This window comes from Ricinus communis, chromosome 8 (assembly GCF_019578655.1).
Source record: "Ricinus communis isolate WT05 ecotype wild-type chromosome 8, ASM1957865v1, whole genome shotgun sequence".
NCBI lineage: Eukaryota > Viridiplantae > Streptophyta > Magnoliopsida > Malpighiales > Euphorbiaceae > Ricinus > Ricinus communis.
In genome coordinates, this window is record NC_063263.1 from 6,746,340 (window position 1) to 6,761,029 (window position 14,690).

Sequence of the window (14,690 nt, forward strand, 5' to 3'; positions counted from 1 at the left end):
TTGACAAAATTAATGGGTTGGAAGAACTTGTTCCAGAGGAGGCCTCAAATCAGAGTTAAGATAGATCCTACGGTCACTAGATCAACTACACAGTTGCTAATAAGCAAACGAGCGTCTTATAGCATTGCCAGAACACATATAAAAGCCAGACCCTCAATCCCCAAAGAATGAATGAAGCTTTATCCTCTTAGAAAAGAAGAAAGCATGGCAGTAGTGCTCCGTTGCTCTTGCTTCCATCCACGCCCTCACTCTCTCTCTCCTCCTCCACCTTCCGATCTCATGATCTCCGGGAATGCCCATTTTCCCGGTCAGTACTTCCTCTCTTTACACGATTCTCTCTCACTGCACCACTCAATTTTCCTTCATTTTCTTGTAATGTACTAGTATTTATCGTTACATGGTCTTTATGTTTACGTTTTGCTTGTTCCAGTGGGTTTAGGAGTCTTGAATTGTAAAAGTGTCTCTTGGGTTTTCACTGTAGGATTGGCTGTTTAAAGATTTGTACTTTGGATTAAAAATTATACAGCTTTCGTTAACTTTGTTTAAGGGTTTAATTTTTTATCTAAATTAGATTAATGGGTGAGGTGGATCACGTCACCTCCCTTATAGAGTGCCTTTGGATGCTAGTGTATAACTTACACATGAATCTGAAGTGAAGCTTTCATTTTGTTGAAACAGGAAAGTTAGATTCACTTCTTTTTAAAGTAGAAAAGTTTGTATCATCATCATCATTTGGAAATGCTTTTGGTTTGCCACCATTTTATCGCTATAAGCCTGTAACTGAAGGATGTAAAGACATGATTCAAGTGCCATTTGTTTATGAGCAATTCTTTGAACAATTTTCACCTCATCAGGTATGATGGTGAGTCCTCTGGCTGCTTTTCTTTTTATTTTATTTTTGTGTGTGTATGCCTTTGTGTTTCTGGTTCCTTTATAAGAATGTAAATGTTGAAGAATGTGTCAGGAATATTATTTTATACTATCTGCATCATTCATCTCTAGACATGAGAGCCTGTTGTCTAGTGTCGCTATCTAACCCAACAAACTCAACATGCTGTTTTCCCAATTTAACTAACATTAAGTAATGCGAGTTGAAATAAGGTGTTTTAGGTCCCAATCTCTATATCCCATATGTAGGTTAAATGTAGTACGATTAGCTGGTCCATCCTCCATCAGGAGTGGTAATGCAAGCACATGGTGAATCTCAAAAAGTCAAATACTTTAAATCCAGAAAGGTCATCCTACTCTATGTTGCCTTTACATGTCTTGGTTTTTGACAGAGTGTAAATGCACCTATCTCTTGGCAGGGCAACTTAAGATTGAGATCCTCAGTGACGGCATTTCTGGTTACTAATGCCTTGATGTGGACTGCACCATTTGAAGCTTTAGCTGAAACCCGCGAGGCTGATAACTCCTTCTTCAATATGCCTGTACTGCTATTTGTGGCTCTTGTAGGAGCCACTGTTGGAGGTATGCTCCTTTGTTGTAGAGCAAGTGCATTAATATGTGAGGGTTTTGCACCAAAGATCGATACAGGAGATCAGTGTGGGAGCCTCCTATGCCCTTCCATGCTTGTGCTGCCCTATTTGATGGTTTTCTTCTTAGACCCTCTTTGCAGCCTTGTACTTTTTACTGAAAGCTGTTCCTTTTACGATAGGGTTGCTTGCACGGCAGAGGAGAGGGGAATTGCAAAAGCTGAATGAACAATTGCGCCAGATCAATGCAGCTCTAAGAAGGCAGGCTAAAATTGAGTCCTATGCCCCCACCTTGAGTTATGCTCCTGTTGGTAGCAGAATAGCAGAGAATGAAGTGATTGTTGATCCAAGAAAGCAGGAGTTGATTTCTCGATTAAAAAGTGGAAAAAAATTTTTGAGGAATCAAGATCCAGAAAAGGCATTTGAAGAGTTCAAGGCTGCTCTTGAGCTTGCTCGGAGTCTGAAGGATCCAATGGAGGAGAAGAAGGCTGCAAGAGGTTTAGGTATGGTTCATTCCTTTGCCATATGATATATTATTATATGAAATCAAGTTGTACATATAAAAGTTATTGCCATATTAAGTTATACATCTCTTAAAGTGCTATGGTTCTAAGGTATCATTGAAAGGATCATGCCATGGCTCACTTTGGCTTTATAATTTCGTTTATGGCCTCATGTCAGATGATTCATTCTCTTCTTGAGTAAAATATAATGGAGTTTAAGCAATCTGTGTTGTGCTACCGCTAGCAGACTTCTGGTGTATCTTCTCTTTATATCTGTTTGAGCTTGCAACGTCAAATTATAAGCTTTTTTATACGCTTCATTTTTCAGTTATCCATGTTCCACGTTCATCTTCTTCTGATTCTAGTTATGTTTTCACACCCTTGCTTTCTTTTTCCATCTGAAGCTGAACCTGTCCTTTTGTCAATGCCTGATTCTGCCGAAATGCATATTCATATTAAGTTCCTCCCAATTTGAATGTTCTCTTTACAGGGGCCTCACTGCAAAGGCAGGGAAAGTATCGTGAAGCCATTAACTATCACTCCATGGTTCTTGCAATCTCCCAAAAAGAAGGAGAAGAGTCTGGAAACACGGAGGCCTATGGGGCAATAGCTGATTGTTATACTGAACTTGGAGATCTTGAAAGGGCTGGAAAGTTCTATGATAATTACATTGCAAGATTGGAAAAGGACTGATCCGTTTCATGACTTCATAGTTTTACCCTTATGAATGTAGCCGATCTTGTTATTACAGGTTGTTATTGCAGACCAGAGTTCTTTTTCAGTTCTTTTCTATTTTGGATATTTTGGAGGCACCCAATTCCAAATCTCCTTTGGATCATTTATTTGCCAGTCGATCTTCCTTGACAGAATTTATGACTCAGCTCACATCAACTCGAGTTGGGTTTTTAGTATCTTTGATATGCCATCGTGGCCAATAGCGTACTGTAACTTCCAATAACATAATTTCAAGCGCAAGATCCTTTTCAATTCCTGAATCAATTTTTCATGCGACCTACTTGAGTTGTTTATGAAACTAGCGCACCACAGGTTCACACTGCACTATACAATGTCCTTACCAGGACCGCAAATAAACTGCACAATCCATACCTCAACAAGCATACAAGCGAAACAACTCTTAATAAGATTCTCATACAACAGATTATCAAAAGTTTCTATCGTCCATGCTAGATAGCTCATCCTCACCACAACCACTCATCCCTACTTTGTAGATAACAACTCATCCCTACATGATAGAAAATAGAAAAAAAAGAAAATACATAATATGTATACATCCATACAAATGGCAAGCATATGATGTAAATATGCGGGAAATAACCTCACCGCAGGATAAAGAGAAAGACAGAAAACTTCCTAATCATTTTACGAGTCAAATAACACCTGCAAAGGCAGGAAATAAAGGTATGAAGTTAACTCTTGTCATTACTGGTAGTACATGAGCTGCTGAGCAGCAGCAACATTCTGGAACCCACCATCATATATTGCCTGGCTTGCTCCAGCAGCACCCATTCCCATGGCTGCTTGTTTAAGAGGATGCTGCCCCTGAGGGTGCATTAAGGCATGAACACCGCCCATCTTCCCCATTGCTAGTTGCCGCTCGTATGTCAAAAGGTCAGTGGCCGAGAGGCCTGGCAAAGGTGCAGCTGCAGGGGGGGGAAGTGGGTTTGAACTTGTCCCTGGTGGAGTGGGCTTGCTACCCCAAGAGCACTACAAGCACAAGAAGAACATTTAAGTCAGTTTCCAACCATAAGGGGAAAGAGACTCCTTCAAATTGTCCATGAGACATGAAGCTGTGTTTATAACCTCTCCTTTCATACTTCCAATACATCAATACTCCACCTATCCATCTAAGCCAACCGCACACATACCTTTATTTGTTTGCCATAAAGAATTGATTGTGTGTTTCCCATTTGAATAGCTAGAGCTGCCTCAGCATGAGTACTGAATCTCACAAACCCGAATCCTTTATCCCGCTGGACTCGAACCTCCTCAATAACTCCAGCACCAAGAGAATGGAAGTGGCGGTGAAGATCAAGCTGTGTAACCTGCCAAATAAAAAAAACATCAGGAACTCAAATAACCCAGATTCCTAGCATGTTGAATAAGAAAAACTCCTTCCATATAAAGAAAACACAAATGCCCACAAGATAAATATCAAAGAGATGAAAAGTTTCTTGCCTCTGGAGCAAGATTTCCCACATAAACAGTTGTATACTGAGGATTGTTTTCAGGAGCATCATTGTTGGCTGTCTCTTTTCCCTCTTCTGCACAAGCAAGTAAAAGTTGAGTCTAATTTGTATAGGCTTAGTTGCTTGCCAAAGCAGAAAATTTAAAAAATACTACCTCCAAACCCTACATAATCTCTAGAACAGGGTCAAAAATCATTTTCAGTAATTAAGTATAGAATTTTGGAGCAAAAAACTAATAGAAATGACCAAATTCCGAAAAGAATAATGGTAATACTTACCCCTCTCTTATGATAAACTGTAGAATGTTATAAATAAATAGCATAACTTCTCATTGCACAGATCAAACACAACTGACCTGATGAGCCATTTGTTAGTTCCACTACACTTTTGGCATCAGAGCTTTGTTTGTCATCATTGGAGGTAGCTCCTTTTGTGGCCCAGTTACAACGAATCTGTCTACTCCCAAGCCACTTCCCTAAACATGAGCCAGACAAGCAAGCAATATTGTCATGATAGCATGTGCAATTGAAATATCCAACAGAAAGATAGCATATAAGATAGGTAAACTATCATACACCAAATAATACTTGGAAAAAATAATTACCCTTCTGCCATATGGAATAAAGGGCAACAAGGACTAAAACTAATACATTTCCCAATATGACCAATATTGATTGCAGATATATTTCCCAAAGACTTGCAAAAAATTAAATAGCAAGGAACAAGCAAACACATGAGGTGAAAATAGCATATCGCTTCTTTCCAATTCAAACAAAAGTAAGCAGTTCAACAATGTGATTATATAGAATAAAAAGAAAAAAAAAAATTCTCTCCTTAAATCTCTTTGGATAGCAGTTGTGACATTTTCACATGAATTAGACCTAAAGCTAAGCTCTTATATTATTTCAGTAAACCCCATCATCCATACCTGTTAAGTCATTAATCGCACTTTGGGCATCCTGAACAGAAAATGAAAACATCAGAATGGTGATATGGTCAAATGTCAGATAAACTATAGAGAATAAAGGCAAAAACATATTAACAATACCTGTTGATTTCGGAAAGAAACGAACCCAAAACCTCTTGAACGGCCAGTCTTCTGATCCCACATAACCCTTGCGTCTCTGAAACCAATATAAGGTTAGGGATGGTCCTCCACTTAGTAACACAATCATTTAACAAATCATCACATATCCATTATGGTTTACAGAGTTTTATGTCATAAATCAGCTTAAGCACACAGAGTATAGAAGTAAAAGTATTAGACTTACGAACAACTATGATAAACTGAAAAGCAGGCAAAAAGTGTTGCATCAGTAACTTCCGGACTAAGATCTCCTACAAAAATGTTGTAGTGACCTGCACATCACAATGATGTCTGAGCTTATAACCACAAAGCATACAAGGAATTATTAAGTATGAAACTTTCAAACTCAAGCAAGAACCAACCTGATGTATCTTCCCGCTGACCACTAGCATATGCCCAATTAACTTTTATAGGCTGCCCAAATCTGTGAATCACAAGACAGTGAGATTTAAATCTAAACAAATGAATAAAGAGAATGATAAGATAGAAAGCTAACTGAAAATTAAAAACAAGCTACATACAGATGCCTTCCATTAAGAGATAATATGGCAAGAGCAGCCGATCGGCGATCGAAGTAGTGAATAAATCCATAGGAAGACTGCATAAGCAGATAAAACAGAATGTCAAAAACATTAGAAACGCTGGCTCATAAAAAAAAGGACTGGAAAAATAAGCTGCATATAACACACAGTACCTTTTCCTTTCTAATAAGCTTACAGCTTTCAACAGGACCAGTACTTGCAAATACTTCTTGGAGAAGTGGTTCAGTTACCTGTGTGTGAATATTTCCCACATACCTGCATTTTTTCAAAAAAGAAGAAACTAGAAGTTTCAAGAAAAAAGACAAAAGAAAAGATAAAATGAATAAAACTGATAAGTGACCTTAATTAATCATCAAAAGCAAGTGAAATCACATTTTGTAGCAAGTAGATATACAGTTAAAACTAACAAAGTAATAAACTATTAATTGACCTCAGTCAATTACATATTTATGTAACTTAAGTCTTGTCGAAAATCCACATAGATAAACAGTACTAAATAACTATTATCATAGAAGGATGGCAGTCTTTACAAGACGACAAATTCAATGAAAACACTACACCTCAGAACTGGCATTAGCATAAGGATTAAAGGAAATGCATGAGATGGCAAACACAAACGAAACAGGAAAAGAAAAACAAGAAAAAGAAAAAGGAAAAATGTCTGGACAAACACTCACACACTGCGGCAAGTGCTAGGATCAAAACCAGGAGGCAGATTTCCGCTGGGAATTGGCTCAATCTGCAAAATGAAAATGTAAAGACGAAAAGAAAATAGAAGAAAGAAAAAAAAAATAAATAGAAGAAAGCTCCCTTCTCGATCTACCCAGATCTAAAGCATTTTAACCCAAAATAGACAAAACAAAAGGTATAAATGACTACATTGTAAAAATATGAAAGAACAATTAACACCCAAAAGGACCAACACTTCCAGAGAAGATTCAAACTGACAAGTAGAAAGAAGACACAAACAACAAAGTGCTATATTGGATTATAATCAATTCTTCATGATCCCATTTTTTATTTCAACAATGTTGATTTCATTGGTGACATTAAGAGAATATACTTCAAAAAGAAGCTGCCCGCACATTGTTTTCCAATCAGATGCTCATTCTAAATCCTAGGTAGAAAATCATTTCCCAGATGGAACACTGAAGTTTTAGATACAGAAGCCAATAGAAAACTAGCACCCCATATCAGGTTTTTCTATAGCCTGTAGGTAGTTTCAAAGGCAAACAGAAAAATCATACTGTTTCAGTTTTACACAGCAGAAACATTGCATGAAATTTTGATTCTCTTTTGATGATTATTTTAAGAAAACATGGTCAGTAACGTTTCATTCTAATGGCGACTGTGAAATCATCTACCATCCATCTAATCAGACAAACAGATTGTCATGAGTTAAATCGATGGAAGAGAGTGAAAGAAACTCAAATTTGGTTCTTTTTCACGCAAGGAACCTGAAAAAATAGTGCTATCCATTCCAAAGTGATTGTACATGCCACAATAATTTGCAGCATTCAAGCCTGATTAGCAATCACAGCCAAATGTAATGATACTATTTCATGTCGAGATGAATTGCACTGCATATCATTCGGACCAGTATAGAAGAGGCAAAAAGGACACCTTATTAAGAATGTATGACAATTGGTGCCAAAAATATCTAAAATGTACTGAGGGACTACCTAGAAACAGAGAAAAGCCGAAATGAATACTGATTTAAGTTATCTATCCCACAAAAAAAAGAAGAGGTACTAATAATTGTTGCATAATTTTTTGAATATTAAAAAGAATATACAAGAGACATATAAAATGACAGAAAATAAGCTGATAATAATAACAATACCAAATACAGAACCCTAACAATTCGATGATGACAGTAACAAAAGCTACAGATTTCAGAAAAACCGAAAATCACTAAAAAATATAACCCTAGCTACAGAATCTAATCAAATAGACACAAAATAAAGGAAAAAAATGATAATCAAACAAATCATATTCGAACATGGAAAAACAATCAATCAAAATCAATGATAAGAGAAATTTAAGGATAAACAAAGAGGAAAGAACCTGAGGAGGAGCGAGAAGGCCAGGGTGATAAAGAGACTGTTGTTGAAGAAGAGCTTGTTGCATCAAAGCTTGTTGCTGCTGCTTTAGCCTCTGGTGTTGCATTTTCCTTTTAGAAGTGGGAAAAATCGATGCTGCTTGTTTCCCGAGAAAAGAAAAAAAAGAAAAGGTAAAAGTATTTCCCTTCCTTTCTCTCTGTATTTTTTTTTTCTAGGGTTCGAGTTAAAAGACAGAGAAAATGAAAATGAAAATGAAAGTACGCGACAGAGGGAGAGAGAGAAAGAGGCCTCTGAAAGAGAGAGGGAGAGAAATGAGTGGCTCCAAGTAAAGTATTTATACTTATGATTTTTTCTTTTTAATTTTATTGAAGTGCAAAATGATAAAGTTACCGACCGTTGTTTATGTGCTAAATGAAGTACCTATAGAATGGCGACACTTGATAGTCTCCGGTCTGAAGTCAGAAGTACGCATCAATATAAGCATGTAAACACTAATTGATATCCCAAAAATATTGTGTACTTTCGATTTATTCGTCTATTGAAAACGTAAATTTTTTATAATTCTTTTTATCAGCTGATGTTTTCATATATTTTTCCATGTTCATTAAACATCAGTAGAAACATCAACTGCAAGAACACTCCTACAAAAGGAGAGTCTTACCATAAAGTGGGACTAGCATAACAATGAGCCACCTTTCCCTCGTTAGCTTGTCTCTTTGACAAAAGAAATAGAAAAATTATACCCTAAGAAATTAAAATTGAGATAGTCTTTAGACCCAATAATAAAACTTGTGAAGGAGAGAGGAAGTGTTGGTTCCATAACACATAATCTCGCTGGCGCCAAATGCAACAAAAGACAATTGCAGCTCTTCCAATAGTCATAACATCCTAAACTAAAAATCGAGAAGACAACCATGCAGAAAAGGAGCTAGCATGAATATCATCCAATTGCAGCTCAAAAAAATCCCATTACCCCTTAGCAAAACTGCAATCAATAAAGAGATATAAAACATTCATTTTTTACAGAGATACCTCTTAAGGACGACCTTTCCCTTGTAGGTAAAACATCATGAATGCTCTCCACAAGAAAGTTTTATTCTCAGCGAAACACGTAAATGCAAAATCTTGCTCCAATACTAAAAATCACCTCCTTGTGTAACATTCTCATTCAAATCCCTCACCACCCTATATCGAGACTTTACTTTGTAGCAACCTGACTTATCAAAATGCCAACACAAAGCATCATATTAGTTATGAGTAACTAGAGGGATATAAATAATAGCATTCGAGTCTCTAACACATGAACAACTCTGAAATAAGCTTCACATCCTATTCCTTGGAACTTGGCCTCTAGAGATCACATACCAGTAGCGATTCAAGCCCGTCCACTACAGGAGTTTCAACTAAGAAAATAACATCGTCTTTTAAACAGTAATCCCTCCAAACATTATAATCTCACCATTACTTATATGTCACCTACATCCTTTTATTAAAAGCTTGCTAAAACCCCAAATACTTTTCCATATAAAACCAGGACTAGAATCTAGTTGTGAAGGGAGAAAATTCCATATAGGAAATTATTTAGCTTTGGAGCCTAGATTCCAAAGCATCTGGTTTAGATATGAGATTCCATCCCAGCTTGCCTAACATAGCCAAATTAAAATCAGTGAAGATTGTGAAAACCAAGACCACCAAACTCCTTTCAAACACATAACATGTTCGAACTAAGCCAATTGATATGTCTACCTACATCTAGTTCATACTCCATTTAATAGAATTCATCGTTTTTTGCAGTTCATCACAAAGGAAGACAGGAAGTAAAAAAATGCTCATAGAATAAGTGGGTAAAGCTTAAGCAACAGCTTTTAACATAATCTCTCTTCCTACTTGTGATAAGAACTTGTTTTTCCATCCTTGAAGCCTTATCCACAGTTTATCATGCAAAAATTCAAAGATACTGCATTTTTTCCTGCCAATTAATGAAGGAACCTAAAATACCTTCCTATATCCAACCGTGAAGAAACCCCCAGCTGCATAGAAATATCATCACGAGCATTATCTGGTACATTAGAACTAAAAAAAGATCTCATAGTTGTATAATTAACCGCCTGACCGGAATGAGCATCATAAGTATTAAGGATACTTTTCATATTATCAACTTGAACAGATGAATAAAGAAAAAGAAGTTATCATCTGTAAAGAACATATAAGAAATAGTAGGTGCACCTCTACATATTCTACAACCATGAATATCAGCCCTACGCTCAACTCTCCTCAACAAAGCAGACAACCCTTCCGCACGCAAGATAATTAAATATGGAGAAAGCGGGCACCCTTGACACAAATCCCGCTTTGGTAGAATAGGACCCACCAACTCCTTATTAACCAATATCCAATACTGAACAGTGGATACACACATCATGATCCAATCAATCCAAGTGCTAGAGAATCTCATTTTTCGCATTATATTCTTAAGGTACCACCAGCTTGGCCTGTCATAAGCCTTAATGATGTCAATCTTAAGAGCCACTGCACTATGCCTGCCTCTAGTTTTTCTCTTCATAAAATGAATAAACTTAAAAGCAGCAATAACGTTATCAATAATTGAGCGACTAAGAACAAAATTTGATTGTGAATCTGAGATCAACTTGGAAAGACAAACCTTTAAACAGCTAGCCAAAACTTTAGCAATTATTTTATATAAAATATTGCATAAGGAAATAGGTCTCGATTCTTTCATACAAGAAGGCAAATCATGTTTTGAGATTAATATAATTATAGTATTATTAAGACCTCGAGGAAAAACCCGTCATTCAAGCCATAAGGAACAAGCTGAAATAATATAAGGAGCAATTAGATACTAAAATTTCTAAAAGGATACAGGATTGAACCCGTCTGGCCCAGGAAATTTGTTAGGTTACATTTGGAATATTGCAGTCTTAAATTCCTCGATAGTAAAGAGCGCCATAAGCCTTTGATTATCAAAATCATCTACACATGAATCAACATAGTCAAGCTTTCCAATATTTAAACCACCTGAAACATCAAACAACCCTTTAAATAATTTTTGACAATCGTACAAATCCTCATTTGCTCCGTGAACCATGTCTTATCCCTTAAAGCAACAATCTTATTTCTTTTTCTACGCAGCAACGCCACTGCCTGAAAATACTTCATGTCCTTCAAGTCATTGTCTTTTAGCCAAAAAATCTTTGCACATTATTGTAATGTGCTTCCTCTTGAATAAGCAGCATGGAGAACTTCTCATTCGCCTCTTTTAATAGCTTCACATCACTAGCATCTGATGATAATCTAAGGGACTGGATCGCCTTCTTACACTTATCAATTTTGTCCCTAAATTGCCTTCTCATAACACGACTCTAACAAGACAAGTCTTGGGAACACAACTGAAATTTTTCCACTATTTCCACTGAACCAGATAGCCATTAACTTTCTTTCATAATCATAGGAAGATCTTTCTCATGGAGCGAAGACTTTTCAAACCGAAAATGGTAAGAGCTTTTTTGACGTTATATGGGACTAATAAACAAACTCAAAGGGGAGTGGTCCGAGACAAAAGAAATAAACTTCTTCAAAGAAATATTTGGAAATAGAGAAAAGAAAGTCTTGTTACCCATTGCTCAGTCAAGCCTCTCTTAAGCCCAATTAGGAGTCCCCTGTCCATGTTCCCAAGTAAATTGGTGCCACTCCAAAGGAATATCGGTAAGTATACAATCTGAGACAGCATTACAAAGCCATGAAAAAGTCATTATGGGTGCACTCCACCACTCTTTTTATCCTCCTCATGCAAGAGATTGTTAAAGTCTCCAACCACACACCAAGGAAGACTAGAATCATCACAAAGCTTTCAGAGAAGAGACTATGAAGAAGAACGAAAATTATTTTTGGGATGACCATAAGAATGGGTTAACATCACTATTAGAAGAGATTTTTATACCAATGTAATTGTTTGAGTGATTAAGCATTGAACAAGTAATAGAATCCTTCTATATAAAAGCAAGATCCCTTAAATATGAAAGCACGAACTTTTCCCCTCCCTTATCTATTGATAACAAAACAACTTGCAAAACCTAACTTACGCTTCACCTCCTCAATCTTCATAATGCGGGCTAATGTTTCCATTAAGAAAATAAAATCCGACTTGAGTAAATTAATCAGATTTTTTAAAGCTAATACTGCACGTGGATTGGCTAGACCACAACAGTTCTAGCTAACGCTTATCATTGTTCCTAACAGGCTCGATTAAGAAGTCTTGCCAATATAATAGTTGATTTGGAATATATTCCAGTATTGTTGCAATCTATAGTTGTTCATGGAAAGCTAAGATATTATGTTTAATGTCAACAACCATTTGGTTGCCCTAGGCTTCAATAAAATACCCTGTCCAAATCCTTTTCTTCACACCAGCAATCTCAGGCCCAACATTGTCATTATGATTCTGTTGGAAGATAATATTCTCAACCCAACTGTCAACACCCATTTTTTGGATCTACATATTGAAAGAATTATGAAAAACTTGATGATGAAAGTTGCTACTTTTCTCGAGTTTTAAGAGGTTGAGGACGGTCAAATCCCAATTAGGATTACAAAAAATTGAACCAAAAATTATTTTTTGGAATCAATTTGAACTAAATTGATAAAAAAAATTAAATTCAATAGGTAAAATTGTAAATTTTAAAAGTTTAGGGACAAAAGCGTAAAAAAGCTAAAAACATTTTAGCCCATGATCCAATCGACTCTGTGTATAGTGGGATTGGTTACACCCAGAGCTGATAGGCTCAGCATAGAGCCAGTCGGCTTTGTATAAGGTCGATTCGCTCTACACAGTCCCGATTGGTTTCGAAACTAAAATCCGACGTCGTTTTACGTAGTTTTTCGATTTAAGATGCCAAAATTAGTAAGAATACATCTTTTAGAATATTTTATTGATAAATATTCAAATTTTTCATAATTCTCCATGATTTATTCAGAATTTATCAATAAACACTCCTGATAAATCCAAAAATTAAATATTTTAATTATGGATATTCATTAAAAGTTGAGAATGTACATCAAAAGCTCTTCGGGTTCCTTAAACGTTTTCCTATAAATAGAATAGGATGCCCTAAGCTTATGGGGGTAATTTTCAGCAAAGCGACAATAAGTTTTTAGCAATACATTGACTCTCAAAAATAAAACACAAAAACCTTAAAGCTCTAGATTCCTAACCTATTTTGACTCAACTCCCTCCTCATTACCTAAGACTCAAGGATCTGCACTACAATGACAATCTGAGGGTTTTAAAGCATTCATATCATCATTCTTCTATTATTTATAATTTTTTATTACCTTTTTTTTATCTTTCTGTTATTAGAAACATGCTAGAATTTTGTAGTTTCTTTCAATGATTGTTATTTTTAATGTTATATATGTTAGAATTAGGATTTAGCATGATTTGCATGTTTATATGATATGCATATTTTTTGAGTTTTGAATCTGATAACTTCTATGTTCTTAGGTTTTGAATCTGATAACTTTTATGTTCTTTGGCTTTGAATCCAAGAACTTCTATGTTTTTGAATTTTAAATCTGATAACTTCTATATTCTTGAATTTTGAATATGATAACTTTATATTCTTAGATTTTGAATCTGATAACTTATATGTTCTTGGGTTTTGAATATGATAACTTATGTGTTCTTGAGTTTACATTATGATAATCTTATGCTATAAATGAATAGATCACCATGTTAGTTTTTCTTTGATGATAATTCACATGTGTTTACATTATTAGATCTAAGTCTTATTAATTTCATATGCTTAGCATAATGTTCATGCTTTTTGGAAACTACCATGTTTATTTACTATGAGTTTTCTTTTTCTTCAATCTGATTTTCCTTATGTTAAAAATAAGTCTATTCATGTATTATTTGATATCTTTTACGTTTTCTAAATATTTTTATGTATTTTTCATGTATGTATCTCGCATATTTAGGAGTTGGAGCACCAAAAATATCAAGTCGGCCTAGTCAAAAATCCTAGAGTCGACCGGCTCAGTGATGTCAGACGTCAGTAGTTTTTCCAAATTTGTCATTTTCGCAATTTTCGAGCCCTATTGTCATTTTTTGCCATTTTGGACTTAGATTAGTCATCTTTTAAGCTTATTAGTTGTAAGAATGGTTATAATAATTTAGGTTTACTACTTTCTTTACTTTATGATTTATTTTTACTTTATTTTGATGGATGAATGGCAAATAATTGATGTTTGATTGTAAATTAAAATTGAATACCTAGACATAGGCTAAAATTTAGGCTTCGTATGTAAATTATAGTCCACTAGGTTAAATATTAGTAAATTGGGCTTAAACTAAAGTCCATATAGACTTAGTGGGTTTTGTCATGCTTTTAATTAACTAGTGGATCACATTCGAATAAGATCATTCTATTGGGCCTAAACATAAAAAGTAGTCCATTTATGTTAAAAGACCGGTAATCAAAAGTATAACTTGTAATTAAGCTAAAGTATATGGGCATCTTTGTACATAATTGAACAATTAATTTAGGCTAACCACATAAATGGGCGGAATTGAGCTAAAACTAAAATACGCTAGACTTAGGTAGACCTCACGTGTTATAGTGCTTGATGTGTAGAAATATTTATATTGTATTTATAGGGAATAACCATTAAGTAATAAAATTGAAACTAGAGATACAAAATAAGGAAGATGGCTTCCGGATCCATCTCTAGATGTGGTGAAGCTTCCTTGTAGAATCTAGTACACCACTCAATTTGTAAAAGTATCCCAGAAAATTA

The 14,690-nt window shown here is 35.5% G+C and overlaps 2 protein-coding genes across 3 annotated transcripts; one reads left to right on the top strand and one right to left on the bottom strand.

Annotated features, from left to right (window-relative positions):
• Positions 1-146: 146 nt before the first annotated feature.
• Positions 147-2,816, top strand: LOC8260448 (protein FLUORESCENT IN BLUE LIGHT, chloroplastic). 2 transcript variants are annotated; one of them, XM_015725390.3, is made up of 5 exons: positions 147-307; positions 679-862; positions 1,308-1,470; positions 1,658-1,978; positions 2,469-2,816. In XM_015725390.3, exons 2-5 carry the CDS (start codon positions 857-859, stop codon positions 2,669-2,671), a joined length of 693 nt encoding a protein of 230 aa, XP_015580876.1. In that variant the 5' UTR covers positions 147-307; positions 679-856; the 3' UTR covers positions 2,672-2,816. The 2 variants fall into 2 exon arrangements, with proteins under 2 accessions (XP_015580876.1, XP_002529198.3); XM_002529152.4 differs by having other exon boundaries at positions 679-854.
• A 266-nt stretch (positions 2,817-3,082) lies between these two features.
• On the bottom strand, positions 3,083-8,163 carry LOC8260449 (oligouridylate-binding protein 1B). The gene is made up of 12 exons (XM_002529153.4): positions 7,882-8,163; positions 6,492-6,553; positions 5,967-6,069; positions 5,794-5,870; positions 5,635-5,696; positions 5,457-5,544; positions 5,234-5,309; positions 5,114-5,144; positions 4,541-4,660; positions 4,175-4,260; positions 3,865-4,041; positions 3,083-3,703 (listed from the first exon to the last, which is right to left on the bottom strand). Exons 1-12 carry the CDS (start codon positions 7,981-7,983, stop codon positions 3,419-3,421), a joined length of 1,269 nt encoding a protein of 422 aa, XP_002529199.1. The 5' UTR covers positions 7,984-8,163; the 3' UTR covers positions 3,083-3,418.
• Positions 8,164-14,690: the final 6,527 nt, after the last annotated feature.